General features: G+C 35.5%; 3 protein-coding genes across 3 annotated transcripts; all 3 read right to left on the bottom strand.

The window, feature by feature from the left end:
• Positions 1-904: 904 nt before the first annotated feature.
• Positions 905-3406, bottom strand: LOC116005913 (receptor-like protein 12). The gene is made up of 2 exons (XM_031246146.1): positions 3151-3406; positions 905-2988 (listed from the first exon to the last, which is right to left on the bottom strand). Exons 1-2 carry the CDS (start codon positions 3404-3406, stop codon positions 905-907), a joined length of 2340 nt encoding a protein of 779 aa, XP_031102006.1.
• Positions 3407-7781: 4375 nt separating this feature from the next.
• LOC116005914 (receptor-like protein 9DC3) lies at positions 7782-10559 on the bottom strand. Its single transcript, XM_031246147.1, has one exon. The coding sequence runs from the start codon at positions 10557-10559 to the stop codon at positions 7782-7784; it is 2778 nt and encodes a 925-aa protein (XP_031102007.1).
• Positions 10560-12089: 1530 nt separating this feature from the next.
• On the bottom strand, positions 12090-14912 carry LOC116005916 (receptor-like protein 52). The gene has a single exon (XM_031246148.1). It carries the CDS (start codon positions 14910-14912, stop codon positions 12090-12092), a length of 2823 nt encoding a protein of 940 aa, XP_031102008.1.
• Positions 14913-15229: the final 317 nt, after the last annotated feature.

Raw genomic sequence — 15229 nt, forward strand, 5'->3', positions numbered from 1 at the left:
AAAAATAAAAAAAAAAAAAAAAAAAAAAAAAAAAGGAGAAACGAATTTCCACCTTTCGCTTCTGATACCAGATTAGAATAACGGGTTTGAATTTTCTCAACTGAACAAAGAGAGAGGGAGAGTCCTCTTAACATAGCTAACCTGAGAACTCTCCTAACATACATGTTATTGTTAAAAGACTAAGTAATAACAAAAACTATATAGTATAAAAACAATTACAAATAATATGGTTCACAGGTATATTTGTCTTTTCATTGCGCGATCGTCATCGCCTATACCATTTGCAGAGGGCAAGAGAATATAAAATAGTGTCTTAACGCCAAACACAATAGCAGAAAACAAGAGGTTAAAATAACCCAACAGGCAACCAGAATTTCCCAATATCAACAATATGCAAGACAAGAGGAAAGGTATAAATCTATTACATACTAAGTAGTTTCTTTACCAGAAAAATTGTTTTCCCAATCTTTAAATTTCAGCAGCATTCAACATATATTTTGCAACCATACAGCAAATATGATTATCACTCCACATTAAGCCAACATAACTAATAATCAATTAGATTAACAAGCTGATTACTAACCAAAAAAGCAAAATGTTAAATTCCAAACTCTGAAGCATCCAGGTAAAAAAAAAAAAAAGAAATGTTTACTGAAAACTATTGAAGTGTACTAGTTCTAGAAACAGTAAGGGGCCATATGATTATATATACCTGCTGAAGCAGAGCGATCCTCTGGTTGGTTGCAGCCATCACCACAGCCAAGAGCTTATACGCATGCCTAGATCTCTGCAAAGCGTCCATAAAACCCTCCCGGACGAAATGATGGATTAAAATTGGCAATGTCACAATAACAGTAGGACCAAAAATGGTAACGACTCTATGAGAAACTATGATGCTTCAAAGTTACTGAATTGCTTCATTTGACCAGTCCTCAATTATTCCATCTCCATTTTTAGTCCCAAGCGCTAACCTTTTAAGCCATCGAAGATTTCCATACTTGAATAAGAAATATCCTATGGAAATACCAACAGGTGCGCCAAAACAGTATCCAACTATAACACTTTGCCAGCCAAGTTCACTTCCAAAATGTTGTGAATCCTTCTCATTTGATGCTTTCCCTTCACCCTTGTCTTGGCATTTTAATGTGAGGGGTAGTCCACAAAGAGCCATGTTTCCCAAATAGGAATCATTGCCAAATGTGTCAAATTGTGGGCCATGCGGTATAGGACCAGAGAGATGATTATAAGAAAGATTCAGTACAGCTAGAAATGTTAATGATCTTGAAAGCTGCCTGGGAATGTTGCCCGCTAGTTGGTTACATGATAGATCTAATGCCTCAAGGATGGTCAAATTTCCCAATGATGATGGAATATTGCCTGTGAGCTCGTTGTGTGAAAGATTGAGAAACCGAATGAAGTGAAGCTTTCCTAAAGATCTCGGAATCACACCATGGAAGAAGTTGTTGGATAAATCAAGGAGTGTAAGGATATTATAATGCACCACTTGAATCTCAACCCCTTTCCACACTAAGCTGATTGAAGCTTCAAAAGTTGATAGCATCCCATCATCATTTGTATGCTGCATGGCTTCAAAGTTCTCCATATAATATCTTGGCAAAAGACCAGAGAACTCATTGTGTGAGATATCAAATATATGCAGTTTTTGGAATGGAAGTGTAGTCTTAGTAGTGCATATTTCACCATAAAATTGATTAGATCTCAGCACAAGAACCCGCAACTCAGGAAGTGTATCTAACCAATGAGGGAATGAATCATGTAACATGTTGTCTCCGAGATCTATAAATTTAAGTTTGTTGCAATTTATCAAACCTCGGGGCAATGGTCCTCTCAATTGATTGCCATTCAAATTGAAATATTCCAACATGTTTCTGTTTGTGCAAACTCCTGGAATGAATCCTTGAAATTGATTTCTAGCTAAATTAATAACCACAAGTTCCCTGCTGAAGTTCTCTAAACACTGAGGTAGTGGACCATGTAAATTGTTGTCTGATAGATCAAGAAATTTCAAGGAACTCAAACCACACACCCATGTATCCCTCCCATAAATCAAACTAGCAGAATTTGTTGTTTGATTTGTGTCATTTCGAAATGTTGGAGTTGGAATTATCATGCCTTGAAGCTGGTTTTTAGAAACAATTAGAGTCGTCAAAAATTTCAATTTTCCAAGGCATTGAGGAATTGATCCATCCAAACTATTGTTCGATAAAATGAGCACTTCAAGAGATTGTTGAAGATTGCATAGTTCTTTGGGAATAGTTCCTTGTAAGATGTTGGAACTGAGAGAAAGATAGGTTAGTGAGGTTACATTTCCCAAACAAGGTGGAATCGAACCCCTCAAACTATTACTATCTAAGAAGAGATCTTCAAGGGAGTGAATATTGCATAGCGTTTGAGGAATATTCCCTTGCAAGATGTTGGAACCAAGAAAAATAGAACTTATTGATGTTATATTCCCTAAGCATGGTAGGATTAGACCTCTCAAACTATTACTAACTAGGTAGAGAACTTCAAGTGAGTGAAGATTGCACAGTGTTTTAGGGATACTTCCTTCCAGGATATTAGAAGAAAGAGAAAGAGATATCAGTGAGGTTATATTTCCCAAGCATTTTGGAATTGCACCATCCAAACTATTTTTAGATAAAACGAGATATCCAAGGGAGTGAAGATTGCATAGAGTTAGAGGAATAATTCCTTGCAACATGTTGTAGCTGAGATCCAAAACCCTTAGTGAACTTAAATTTCCAATTGTAAGAGGTATTGAACCAGAGAATTGGTTTTCATCTAGTTCAAGTTGTTTAAGCATGGATAGCTTGACTAAATTTGTTGGCAATGACCCTTGGAAAAGATTATAGCAACAATCAAAATATCGAAGCTTGCTCATATTGGAGAATATTTGGGAAGGGATAGTACCTGTGAGATTGTTTTCTCCAAGATTCAAGGACCTAAGCTTTGTTAACCTTTCAATCTCTGTTGGTATAAAATTTTGAAAATAGTTCAGACTGAGGTCCAAAGACCTTAGCTGCGAAAGGTTAGCAATAGCATATGGAACTGAACCAATGAAGGTGTTATTGTAGAGGCTAAAATGGGTGAGGTTTGGAAATGAAATAAAATCAAGGCTTTCAAGTGTACCTGAGAGGTTCAAACTTTCCAACTTTATCCCATAAACAGCTCCAACATCGTTGCAGGTGACACCCATCCAATTCCAACAAACGTTGTCAAGATTAGCAATGGACCATGAATGAAGAACATCATAAGTATTGGATAAGGTGTTCTTCCACTTGACAAGAGCTCTTCCCTCACTGCTTTCAGATATTGCTATCTCAAAAGAAAGTGAAAATAGAACAAGAATGTGAATAACAAAACGGAGCATTTTAGAAGTGGCCATATCACTATGTTTAATTTCTAGTTCTAATGTATATAACTATATATAAAAGTGGTTTCAAAAAAAAAAAACTATATATAAAAGAGGGACTGGCACTATTACTAGTCATTAATTAGGTAGAAATCTAGTCTTTTGAATATGTCAAGTTTAAGTAATTAATGGGCTAGAAAATAAGAACATAAACACTTTTATTCCACACTTTATCACTTGACTTGGTCGTCAATGGAAACCACTGGACATGGCCATCTCCAAATCTCCAATCAGTCTCCATTTTCAATTCTTTCTATAATTTTAATTAGCGCAAGAAGACCGCTAAACTAAAATTTTAACTTATTTAAAATGTTACACCACTGGACAAAATAGAATAAAATTTTAAATAATATAATCAATATTATTGAGTTCTTTCTTTCTATTGCTATACTTTTCAAATTTTCATTAGTCAAAGAAGGCCGCTAAAAAAAAAATTCTAACTTGTCTAATAAATTATGATTAAAACCACTTTTTATTTTATTTTATTTTTAACAATGGATTGATATGTATATATCATAATCTAATCTAAAAATATAATAATTCTCAATCCAAGTTATATCCTGATTTATTTTCACTTTTTCTTTTAATTTTTCATATACAAAAGGCTAGAAGAGTACGTTTTACTATACAATTTTGTGGATAAACCGTTACAACGTTTGTTATCTTTTCTCAATATTATTAACATGCACATGCATACACAATATTTTCTTATATTTTTCAATAGTAAAAAATTGTATATAGACATGCTATTATAGTAAATAAGTATGATTTCACTAAATTTTAATTAAATTTTATCATAATTATATTTAGTAATATAGCATATCTAAAATTTTTTACTTTAATAATATTCATCATACCATAATTATTACTCAAATTTTCAACTATATTTTATTTAATATACTATGAATTCTACAACTATAAATTAAAAAATTATATATTGTTATTTTAAAAATATATTTTAACATTTAGTATTGATGGTTTTATTGAGACCGGGTCCACCATAAACCGGGTATAAGGGTACAGAATGGGGGTAGGAAGAAAGAAGCTTTATTACCCGGGGCGCTAGGCCCAAAAATAGTACGTACAAAGCTAGAGATACGGGCCCAAAACAGCGGCCCAAAGAATACATAAATAATAAATACTATAGCCCTAAGGAATAATACCGCAGCTACTAAGAATCGAACCCTGGTATATGAGTTGAAGGTTAGGAACCTATGTCACTAGACAAGGGGATTAAGTGATTCTCGGGATGATGTCTTAAAGGGAGGGAATAGTGCCTTATATAGTATAGAGGCTCTTCTGAATTGTTGACAAGTGTACAGCATTAGTTGTCCTTCCCTATATACCCTCCACGTGTCTGTGCATGCCCTGGTGTCTTTACCCATGTCTCCAGCTTCTCACATACCATTTCTATCACCCCTCTCTACCCCCTACTACCAACCCCCTCAGTGGGGGCACCGATAGTGCGCTGGGGTGCATGGTCCCTGCTAGCCACACCATGCCATGGAGAGTCTAGTGGGCCCACCTTGTTAGTCATGTGCCATTCAATAGGTTCCAATCACTACCCCTTCCTTACCTCCATGCCACAATCATGCACCAACCCAAACTACCACCCATGCCAGTAGGGGTGCCATTGTTACTTCAGTGGATGCTTGGACCCTGCTAGCCACGCCACTTCATGGGGAGTTCGATGGGCTACTCTTGCTAGCCATACACTAGCCGGCAGGTTCAATTACCAAGCCCCCCAGTGCCATGCCATACCGCACCACTCCACACACAATAATGCACCACAGCCCACCACCTCAAGAACAAGGGGTGCGGGTGGCATGCTCGGTGTCGTACAGGGGCACAAGGCACGCCTCAGCCGCTTGGGGCCAGCGCCCCAACCGACATGGCCACCTAGGCGGTCAGCGGCACCCCCTGCACCACACCCCTATCTTTTAATACTTTGCTCCTTGCCAACATCTCAGCAATACAAATGGACACCTCGCTTGGGGTCAAGACCTTCCCGATGAAATGGGCCCCCAGGGTACCTATATCCCCCATCAAGTATTAATACTAGTTACCACACGCACATTGAGCTAATAGTCCAATGCCCTATATGTATTTTAAAATTAGTGTTGCAGAATTTAAAGTATCATTCGGTATCCTGGCATATATCAATGCAAGATTATCAATTTTTTTTTTATAAAAGTGAATATTTCAAGAATGCATAACTATGACTTGTGACATAAATGTTGGATTAATTGGTGCAACACAAAATTCTATTAATTGGCATGAACCGTGCTTCCTATTATTGCTACTTCTGCCAAAATTGAATTCTTGATTTGATCTAGCCTCCTAGTGTACCTTCAAAAACAAAACCGAATCTTTCTCCCCAAAAAGACAATGACAATAGGCATAGTTTCTCATATGTGTTAGAATATATATTTCAAATTAGGTGTATCATTAATTTCACAAATTCTCAATGCGTGATTCTAATTAATTGACCAAACATGTTAAATTCTATATTGTATTTTTTCAAACAACCATCAAAGAGAACTATTATTGCATAATCAAATCATGAATACAAAGTGAGTTGACCCGCTATATTTTTATTTTTACTTTTTAAAAAAATCATAATTGAAGACCTAAATACCCTAGTATTTTACTAAATGTAAGTGATTTTGTTGATGGATGACCAAAACTGGTATACTACGTATGGATATTTTGAAAAAAAAAAAAAAACTAAAATTGGACTATCACATATACATCTAGAACCAAAAAATAGTATTAACTCATATTAAAATGTTAATATTATTTTTGTACATTAGTTGATAAATGCGTATTCTTATTTTTTGAAATGTAATATTATTATATTAAATTTTATTAATATCAATCCTTTAATAAACTTCATTTATCATGCCTAATTGATAAATATATAATTAATGCATTTTTGGATAATATTTTGGTTTAATTGTAGGTTAAAATTTCACTAATTCATATTATTTTGATTTATTATGTGAATCAAGAAATGTTGGGGTGACAATAGAAAAAACAAAGGAAAAAAAAAGAAGAAGAGAAATGTTGGTTAATTTATGAATAATTTAAAGGTGGCTTTGAAGGAATGAAGACTTGAAGACTTGGAACCAAAACCGAACATGTTGTACTAAAGGCTCATCTTTGTACCACATGGTCATACTAAACATCAGGCCAGGTCTTCTATAAGACAATATATGTGTTATACTTTTTCAATCTTGGTAAACTAAAAGAATTAATACCCTATTTTCAAAAAATAAAAATAAAAAGAATTAATACCATCACCACTTATTTGGAATGGTAATAGAAGTTCCTATCACACATTCCCATTATATAGTGTTGGCATATTATCTAACCTTTAGTTGATTAGGAGATGATAATTTGAGTTAGAAGTATAAATTCTACATCAATTAGTGATTATCAAATTATTTAATGTCGAGAAATATAAATATAATTGAGGTTGAATTAATACATCCAAGCTAAGTTATTATGGCAAATTATTGTGTGGATCATGGTCCACACAGTGTTGTATAAACCATAAAAAAAGTACATTTTTAATACTAAAAGTATATTATTTGTATACTGAATGTATATTATATACAAAATAATGTACCTTTTTTTTGTGTGTAGCCCAGAGTTTCCACCGTCGGACACAGTGACTAATTTCCTCGTTGGATTGTAGCCACCTACCTCTATTGAGTGGGACAGCTGGCCTGGAGAAAATAATGTACTTTCAGTATTCAAATAATGTACTTTCCCTTAATAAAATGTACATTTTTAATATACTAAAAGTACATTATTTGTGTACTAAATGTACATTATTTGATAGTATAATCTATCGTACACTTGTGTCGACCTGGTTGAAGTTACTATAGTTTAGCATAACATCAAATATTATACTGAAGGGTTATAACTTATAAGTAAATCTCTTTCAAGTCAATATTAGTGTGGAGTATATAACTCTCAACTTATATTTTTATATATATATTCTTAAAATCAAATCCAAAAGTATATTTCTAAACTTGTGAGCAGGCATCTTACTTGTGATTTGTTGCATTTCATTCAGATTCAGAAAATTACAAGCCATACAAAACAAGACAACAACCACACAACCAGTAAATTCCATCATGATTAGAACAAAAAAATCCAAATTACATATCCAAATTACATCAATAACGAAAATAAAAACATTACAAGCCAAACTCTACAATCACACAACAATACCACAACAAAGACAACAATAAGAACAGTAGAAAACAAACAACTAAAATCACAATTACAGTGCTTCAAGATTGATGAATCGCTTCAACTAACCGGTGCTTATTGATTATTACACTTCCACTTTCACTTCTCCAAGTAGTAACCTTATGAGCCATCGAGGTTTTCCATACTTAAACATGAAATATCCAACAACAATACCAAAGGGTGCCCCACAACAATAGCCCACAACAACACTTTGCCAACCAAATCCAATCCAAAAATCTTCTGAATCATTCACTTCCGGTGCTTTCCCTTTACCCTTGTCTTGGCATTGTAACATTAGTGGTAATCCACAAAGAGCTTTGTTTTCCAAATAGGAGTCATTGCTAAATGTGTCAAACTGCAAGCCACGGGGTATAGGTCCAGAAAGATTATTAGAAGAAACATTCAGTATGGCTAGAAATATCAATGATCTTGGAAGCTGTCTTGGAATCTCACTCACTAATCTGTTTGATGACAAATCAAGTGACTCAAGAACGGTTAGGTTTTCCAGTGATGATGGAATATTGCCAATAAGCTGGTTGTGGGATAGATTTAGATACTGAATGAGGTGTAGCATTCCTAAAGAATTGGGAATCTCATTGTGGAAGTAGTTATTGGATAAATCAAGGGCTATCCAGATATTATAATTCACCACTTGAAGCTCCACCCCTTTCCACACTAGACTTATTGAAGCTTCATAAGATGACAAAGTTTCATCATCATTTGCATGCTTCATGGCTTCAAAGTTCTCCATATAATATCTTGGCAAAGGACCACTGAACTCATTGTGTGAGATATCAAAAATATGCAGCTTTGGGAATGGAAGTGTTGTGTTAGAAGCACATATTTCACCATAAAATTGATTAGATCTCAACACAAGAACATGCAAATCAGGAAGAGTATCCAACCAATAAGGGAATGAATCATGTAACTTGTTGTTTCCAAGATCAAGAAGTTTAAGATTGCTGCAATTTGTCAAGCCTCGGGGCAATGGTCCTTCCAATTGATTGTCATTCAAATTGAAATACTCCAAGTTGTTTCCCTTTGTGTTGCATACTATTGGAATAGTTCCTTGAAATTGATTTCTAGCTAAATTTATAACCTTAAGTTCCCTACTGAAGCTCTCTAGACATAGAGGCAGTGGACCGTTCAAATTGTTGTCTGACAGATCAAGAAATTGTAGGGAACTCAAACTACACAACCCTGTATCTATCAAACTAGGAAGTGTAGGAGTTGGAAATAGCATGCTTCCAAGCTGATTTTTAGAAACAAGTAAAGTTTTCAAACTTTTTAATTTTCCAAAGCACTGTGGAATTGAACCATCCAAACTGTTGTTTGTTAAATCAAGAACCTCAAGGGAATGAAGATTGCATAGGGCATCAGGAATACTTCTTTGGAGCATGTTGGAGCTGAGAGAAAGATACCTTAGTGAGGTTATATTTCCCAAGCATTGTGGAATTGGACTTCCCAAACTATTGAGATATAAATCAAGAACATCAAGGGAATGAAGAGTGCAAAGTGTTTTGGGAATTTTTCCTTGCAGCGCATTGTAGCCTAGAGTAAGAGACCTAAGTGAGGTTATGTTTCCTAGGCATTTTGGAACGGATCCTCCCAAATTATTGAAGGACAAAAGTAAACTCTCAAGGGACTGAAGATTGCAAAGTGTTACTGGAATATTTCCTTGCACAATGTTAGAACTGAGAGAAAGATATCTTAATGAGGTTATATTCCCCAAACATTGTGGAAATGGATCTGTCAAATTGTTGAAAGACAAATATAGAGTTTCAAGGGAGTGAAGATTGCAAAGTGTTTCGGGAATATTTCCTTGCACTGTGTTGGAATGGAGAGAAAGATGTCTTAATGAGGTTAGATTCCCCAAGCAATGTGAAATTAGATTACCTAAACAACTGTTATATATAAAAAGGGTTTCAAGGGAGTGAAAATTGCACAGTGTTCGATATAGATTCCCATGCATCTCATTGGAATCGAGAGAAAGACGCCTTAAAGAGGTTATATTTCCCAGGCATGAAGGAATCGGGCCACTAAAATTATTGTTAAATAAATAAAGAGTGGTAAGGGAGTGAAGATTGCATAGTGTTTCGGGAATATTTCCTTGCAACATGTTGGAGCTGAGATGAAGATTGGTTAGTAAGCTTAGATTTCCGATTATAGGAGGTATTGGGCCATAGAAATTGTTTGCACGTAGGTCAAGTTGTCTAAGCTTGGATAGCTTGATAAAACTTGTTGGAATTGGCCCATGGAAAAGATTTCCCCTACAATCGAAAGTTTGAAGGTTGGTGTTACTGGAGAAAATTGATTCTGGAATTTCACCGGTCAAAGAATTGAAAGGTAAGTAAAGGGAAGTAAGGTTTGGAAGGTGGCTTATTTGGGATGGAATAGTACCAACAAGATTGTTAAATCCAAGGTTCAAGAACTGTAGATTTCTTAATCTTCCTATCTCTGGTGGTATAAAATTCACAAAACGGTTCAAACTGAGGTCCAAGAAATTTAATTGGGAAAGATTAGCAATAGCATATGGAATTGATCCAATGAAACTGTTATTATGGAGGTTAAAATGGGTGAGGTTTGGAAATGAAATGAAATCAAAGCTTTCAAGGGTACCTGAGAGGCTGAAGTCAACCAACGTTATCTCATAAACATCCCCGACATTGTTGCAGTTGATGCCAGTCCAATTCCAACAAATGTTGTCAAGATTAGCAATAGACCATGAATGAAGAACATAGGCATTGGATAAGGTGTTCTTCCACTTGAGAAGGGCTCTTCCCTCTGTTCTTTCTGATGTTGTATCCACACAAAGTGAAAAGAGAAGAATAACAAAACACATCAATATTTGAGAAGTGGCCATCGGATCTTTTGGTTTTTTGTGGGGTGGTACGTACGTATAATATATCCTAGCCTATCCTATTTATATAAGTGGCATTGGCAATGGCATTATTAGGTGTGGGCCAAGCAACAAGTGTTGGGTGTGGCCGGCAATGTGATCGAATAAGTTGAGTCATCCACAGCATTAACATTCGTCTTTCCACACAGCTATAAAAAAAACAAAATAGCCGGTAGACAGAAGACTAAACCTCAGTCCCAACGGTCAAAGGGTCAGGCCAAATGGTTTGTTCCATTTACATGGATGGAGATTGAACCCTCAACCTCATGCTTAAAGGACGAGGTGCTAAATTACCACGTCAACCATGTTGGTTACGTGTAGCACAACTGGCAATGTGAATAAGTTGAGTCATCCATAGCATTGACATTCGCCTTTCCACACTGCTATACAAAACATGATAAATATTGCTAATATTATTTGAAGATGCATGTCCGATATACAATGCTTGTAGTTTTCATTTATGGACGGGGCATGAGATGTAAAAGAAACATATTGAAATGTGATTTACATAAATAGGTAGTGGTAGTGCCACTTATTTTTAAAATCAATGGTTACTCTAGTAGACTATGACTTGACTACTAATAATGCCAATGCGCCACTTATATAAATATGACCTTTCTAATTCTTTCTCTTTCACTCTTTCTGTCGATGGAGGAAAACCACAAGCATTGTTTATGGTATACAACAATTGGACAACAACATCTCCCATATATAGTATCTATGCAAGGGTTGGCCTAATCCAAATCCCTTCCTTTACCCATTGTTTTTACATGTCATGTTTATTACTTGTTACTTGAGTGTTCTTATGCAATCGACCAGGCCAACCAAGTCATTTGAACTAGTATAGATTCCAATCATTTGACATAATTTTGTGCGTAACCAATCTTTTTTTAGTACTACTGACTCTGTTACAACCTATTGTTTGACATTTTAGTTCCTGAGCCTGAAACGATATCAGGTGTATGTTAAAGATACCCTTTTACACACCTTCACCACATATATAAATTCAATCTTTCACATTTAATTGATTAGGAGATGATAATTTGAGTTAGAAGTATAAAATTGACATCAATTAGTGATTATCAATTAAATGCGGAGAAATATAAATTAAATGTAATCGATGTTGAATTATTCTTATACTCAATTCCAAAAGTATATTTCTAAACTAGCCAGCAGGCTTCTTACTGGTGATATTTTGCATTTCATTCAGATTGGGAAGAATTACAAACCATACACTACAACCACACAACCATTAAACTGCATCATGATTACAGAGGATAGAATGATAGAATTTCCTATGCATCTTCCCCTTTATTTGTTCCATTCCAAGCAAATTGAGAAGAATTACAAACCAAACATTACAATCACACAACAATACATACAACAATAAAACAAATACAAAAAAAAAACAACTAAAACCACAGCCATATAATAAGAAAAACTATGTGCATCAAGACAGATGAATTGCTTCAACTGACTGGTTCTTCTTGATTATTACACTTCCACTTTCACTTCCCCAAGTACTAACCTTATGAGCCATCGAGGTTTTCCATATTTAAACATGAAATATCCAACAGCAATACCAAAGGGTGCCCCACAACAATAGCCCACAACAACACTTTGCCAACCAAATCCAATCCAAAAATCTTCTGAATCCTTCACTTCCGGTGCTTTCCCTTCACCCTTGTCTTGGCATTCTAACGTTAGTGGTAATCCACACAGAGCTGTGTTTTCCAAATAGGAGTCATTGCCAAATGTGTCAAACTGCAAGCCACGGGGTATAGGTCCAGAAAGATTATTAGAAGAAACATTCAGTACGGCTAGAAATGTCAATGATCTTGGAAATTGTCTTGGAAGCTCACCCACTAATTTGTTTGATGACAAATCAAGTGACTCAAGAACGGTTAGGTTTTCTAGTGATGATGGAATATAGCCAGTGAGCTGGTTGTGGGATAGATTGAGAAACCGGATGAGGTGTAGCTTTCCTAAAGATTTGGGAATCTCACTATGGAAGTAGTTATTGGATAAATCAAGGGCTATCGAGATATCATAATGCACCACTTGAAGCTCCACCCCTTTCCACACTAGGCTTATTGAAGCTTCATAAGATGACAATGCTTCATCATTATTTGCATGCTTCATGGCTTCAAAGTTCTCCATATAATATCTTGGCAAAGGACCACTGAACTCATTCTGTGAGATATCAAATATATGCACCTTTGGGAATGGAAGTGTGGTATTAGAAGTAAATATTTCACCATAAAATTGATTAGATCTCAGTACAAGAACACGCAAATCAGGAAGAGTATCCAACCAATGAGGGAATGAATCATGTAACTTGTTGTTTCCAAGATCAAGAAGTTTAAGATTGCTGCAATTTGTCAAGCCTTTGGGCAATGGTCCTTCCAATTGATTGCCATTCAAATTGAAATACTCCAAGTTGTTTCCCTTTGCGTTGCATACTATTGGAATAGTTCCCTGAAACTGATTTCTAGCTAAATTTATAACCTTAAGTTCCCTACTTAAGCTCTCTAAACACGGAGGTAGTGGACCGTGTAAATTGTTGTCGGACATATCAAGAAATCGCAGGGAACTCAAACTACACAACCCTGTATATAGCCCTTCAATCAAACTAGAACTTGTTGTTTGATTTATGTCACTTCTATGTGTTGAAGTTGGAAGTATCATGCCTCCAAGCTGGTTTTTAGAAACAAGTAAAGTTTCCAGACTTTTCAATTTTCCCAAACATTGTGGAATTGAACCATCCAAACTGTTGTTTGTTAAATCGAGAATCTCAAGGGAATGAAGATTGCATAGGGCATCAGGAATACTTCTTTGGAGCATGTTGGAGCTAAGAGAAAGATACCTAAGTGAGGTTATGTTTCCCAAGCATTGTGGAATCGGACCTTCCAAACTATTGAGATACAAATCAAGAATATCAAGGGAATGAAGAGTGCATAGTGTTTCAGGAATTTTTCCTTGCAAGGCGTTGTAGCCTAGAGTAAGAGATCTAAGTGAGGTTATGTTTCCCAAGCATTGTGGAATCAAACCTCCCAAATTATTGAAGGACAAAAGTAGCTCCTCAAGGGAACGAAGATTGCAAAGTGTTATAGGAATATTTCTTTGCATTGTGTCAGAACTGAGAGAAAGATACCTTAATGAGGTTATATTCCCCAGACACCGTGGAAATGGATCTGTCAAACTATTGAAAGACAAATATAGAGTTTCAAGGGAGTGAAGATTGCAAAGTGTTCCTGGAATACTTCCTTGCAGCTCGTTGGAATGGAGAGAAAGATGTCTTAATGAGGTCAGATTTCCCAAGCAATTTGAAACTAGATCACCCAAACAATTGTTATATATATAAAGGGTTTCAAGGGAGTGAAAATTGCATAGTGTTCTATACATATTCCCATGCATTTCACTGGAATCAAGAGAAAGACGCCTTAATGAAGTTATATTCCCCAGACATTCAGGAATTGGACCATTAAAATTATTGTTAAATAAATAAAGGGTGCTAAGGGAATGAAGATTGCATAGTGTTTCAGGAATATTTCCTTGCAATAGGTTGGAGCTAAGATGAAGATTGGTTAGCGAGCTTAGATTTCCAATTGTAGAAGGTATTGGACCATAGAAATCGTTTGCACGGAGGTCAAGTTGTTTAAGCTTAGATAGCTTGATTAAACTTGTAGGAATTCGGCCATGAAAAAGATTTCCCCTACAATCGAAAGTTTGAAGCTTGCTCATATTAGAGAAAAATGAATCTGGAATTTCACCAGTGAAAGAATTGAAATATAAGGAAAGGGAAGTAAGGTGTTGAAGGTGGGCTATTTGGGAGGGAATAGTACCATCAAGATTGTTAAATCCAAGGTTCAAGAACTGAAGATTTCTTAATCTTCCTATCTCTGGAGGTATAGAATTTACAAAACGGTTCAACCTAAGGTCCAAGAAAACTAGATGGGAGAGGTTAGCAATGGCATAAGGGATTGGTCCATAGAAACTGTTATTATAGAGACTAAAATGATTGAGGTTTGGAAATGAAAGGAAATCGAAGCTTTCAAGTGTACCTGAGAGGCTGAAATTATCCAACTTTATCTTAGAAACATCTCCGCCATTATTGCAGCTAATGCCACTCCAATTCCAGCAAATGTTGTCAAGATTAGCAATGGACCATGAATGAAGATTATTAGTATTCAATAAGGTTTTCTTCCACTTCACAAGTGCTCTTCCCTCTGTTCTCTCTGGTGTTGTCTCCAAAGATTGTGAAAAGAGAAGAAGAATATGAATAACAAAACAGAGCAATATTTGAGAAGTGGCCATCTATTATATCACTATATATATTTTATGATGTTCTTAGGGTGTTGTTTTTGTTGGGATGGTGTGAATGTATAATGTTTCCTATCCTATTTATATAAGTGGCATTGGCATTATAAGTCATCATCGCTGAAAGTCTTGAGTTTTGAAATATGAAGATAACATGAAATTTCCTTTCTATACTTTTCAATTTTAATTAGCCAGGAAAATTCATTGCTTCTCTCTTTTTCTACTTGTATACTTTTCAATTTTGAATTAGTAAGAGAAGATGGCTAAACTAAAATTCTAAATGAGTATAGAGTCAGTAGTATTCAAAAAACAAA

Source organism: Ipomoea triloba, chromosome 15 (genome assembly GCF_003576645.1).
Source record: "Ipomoea triloba cultivar NCNSP0323 chromosome 15, ASM357664v1".
Classification (NCBI taxonomy): Eukaryota; Viridiplantae; Streptophyta; class Magnoliopsida; order Solanales; family Convolvulaceae; genus Ipomoea; species Ipomoea triloba.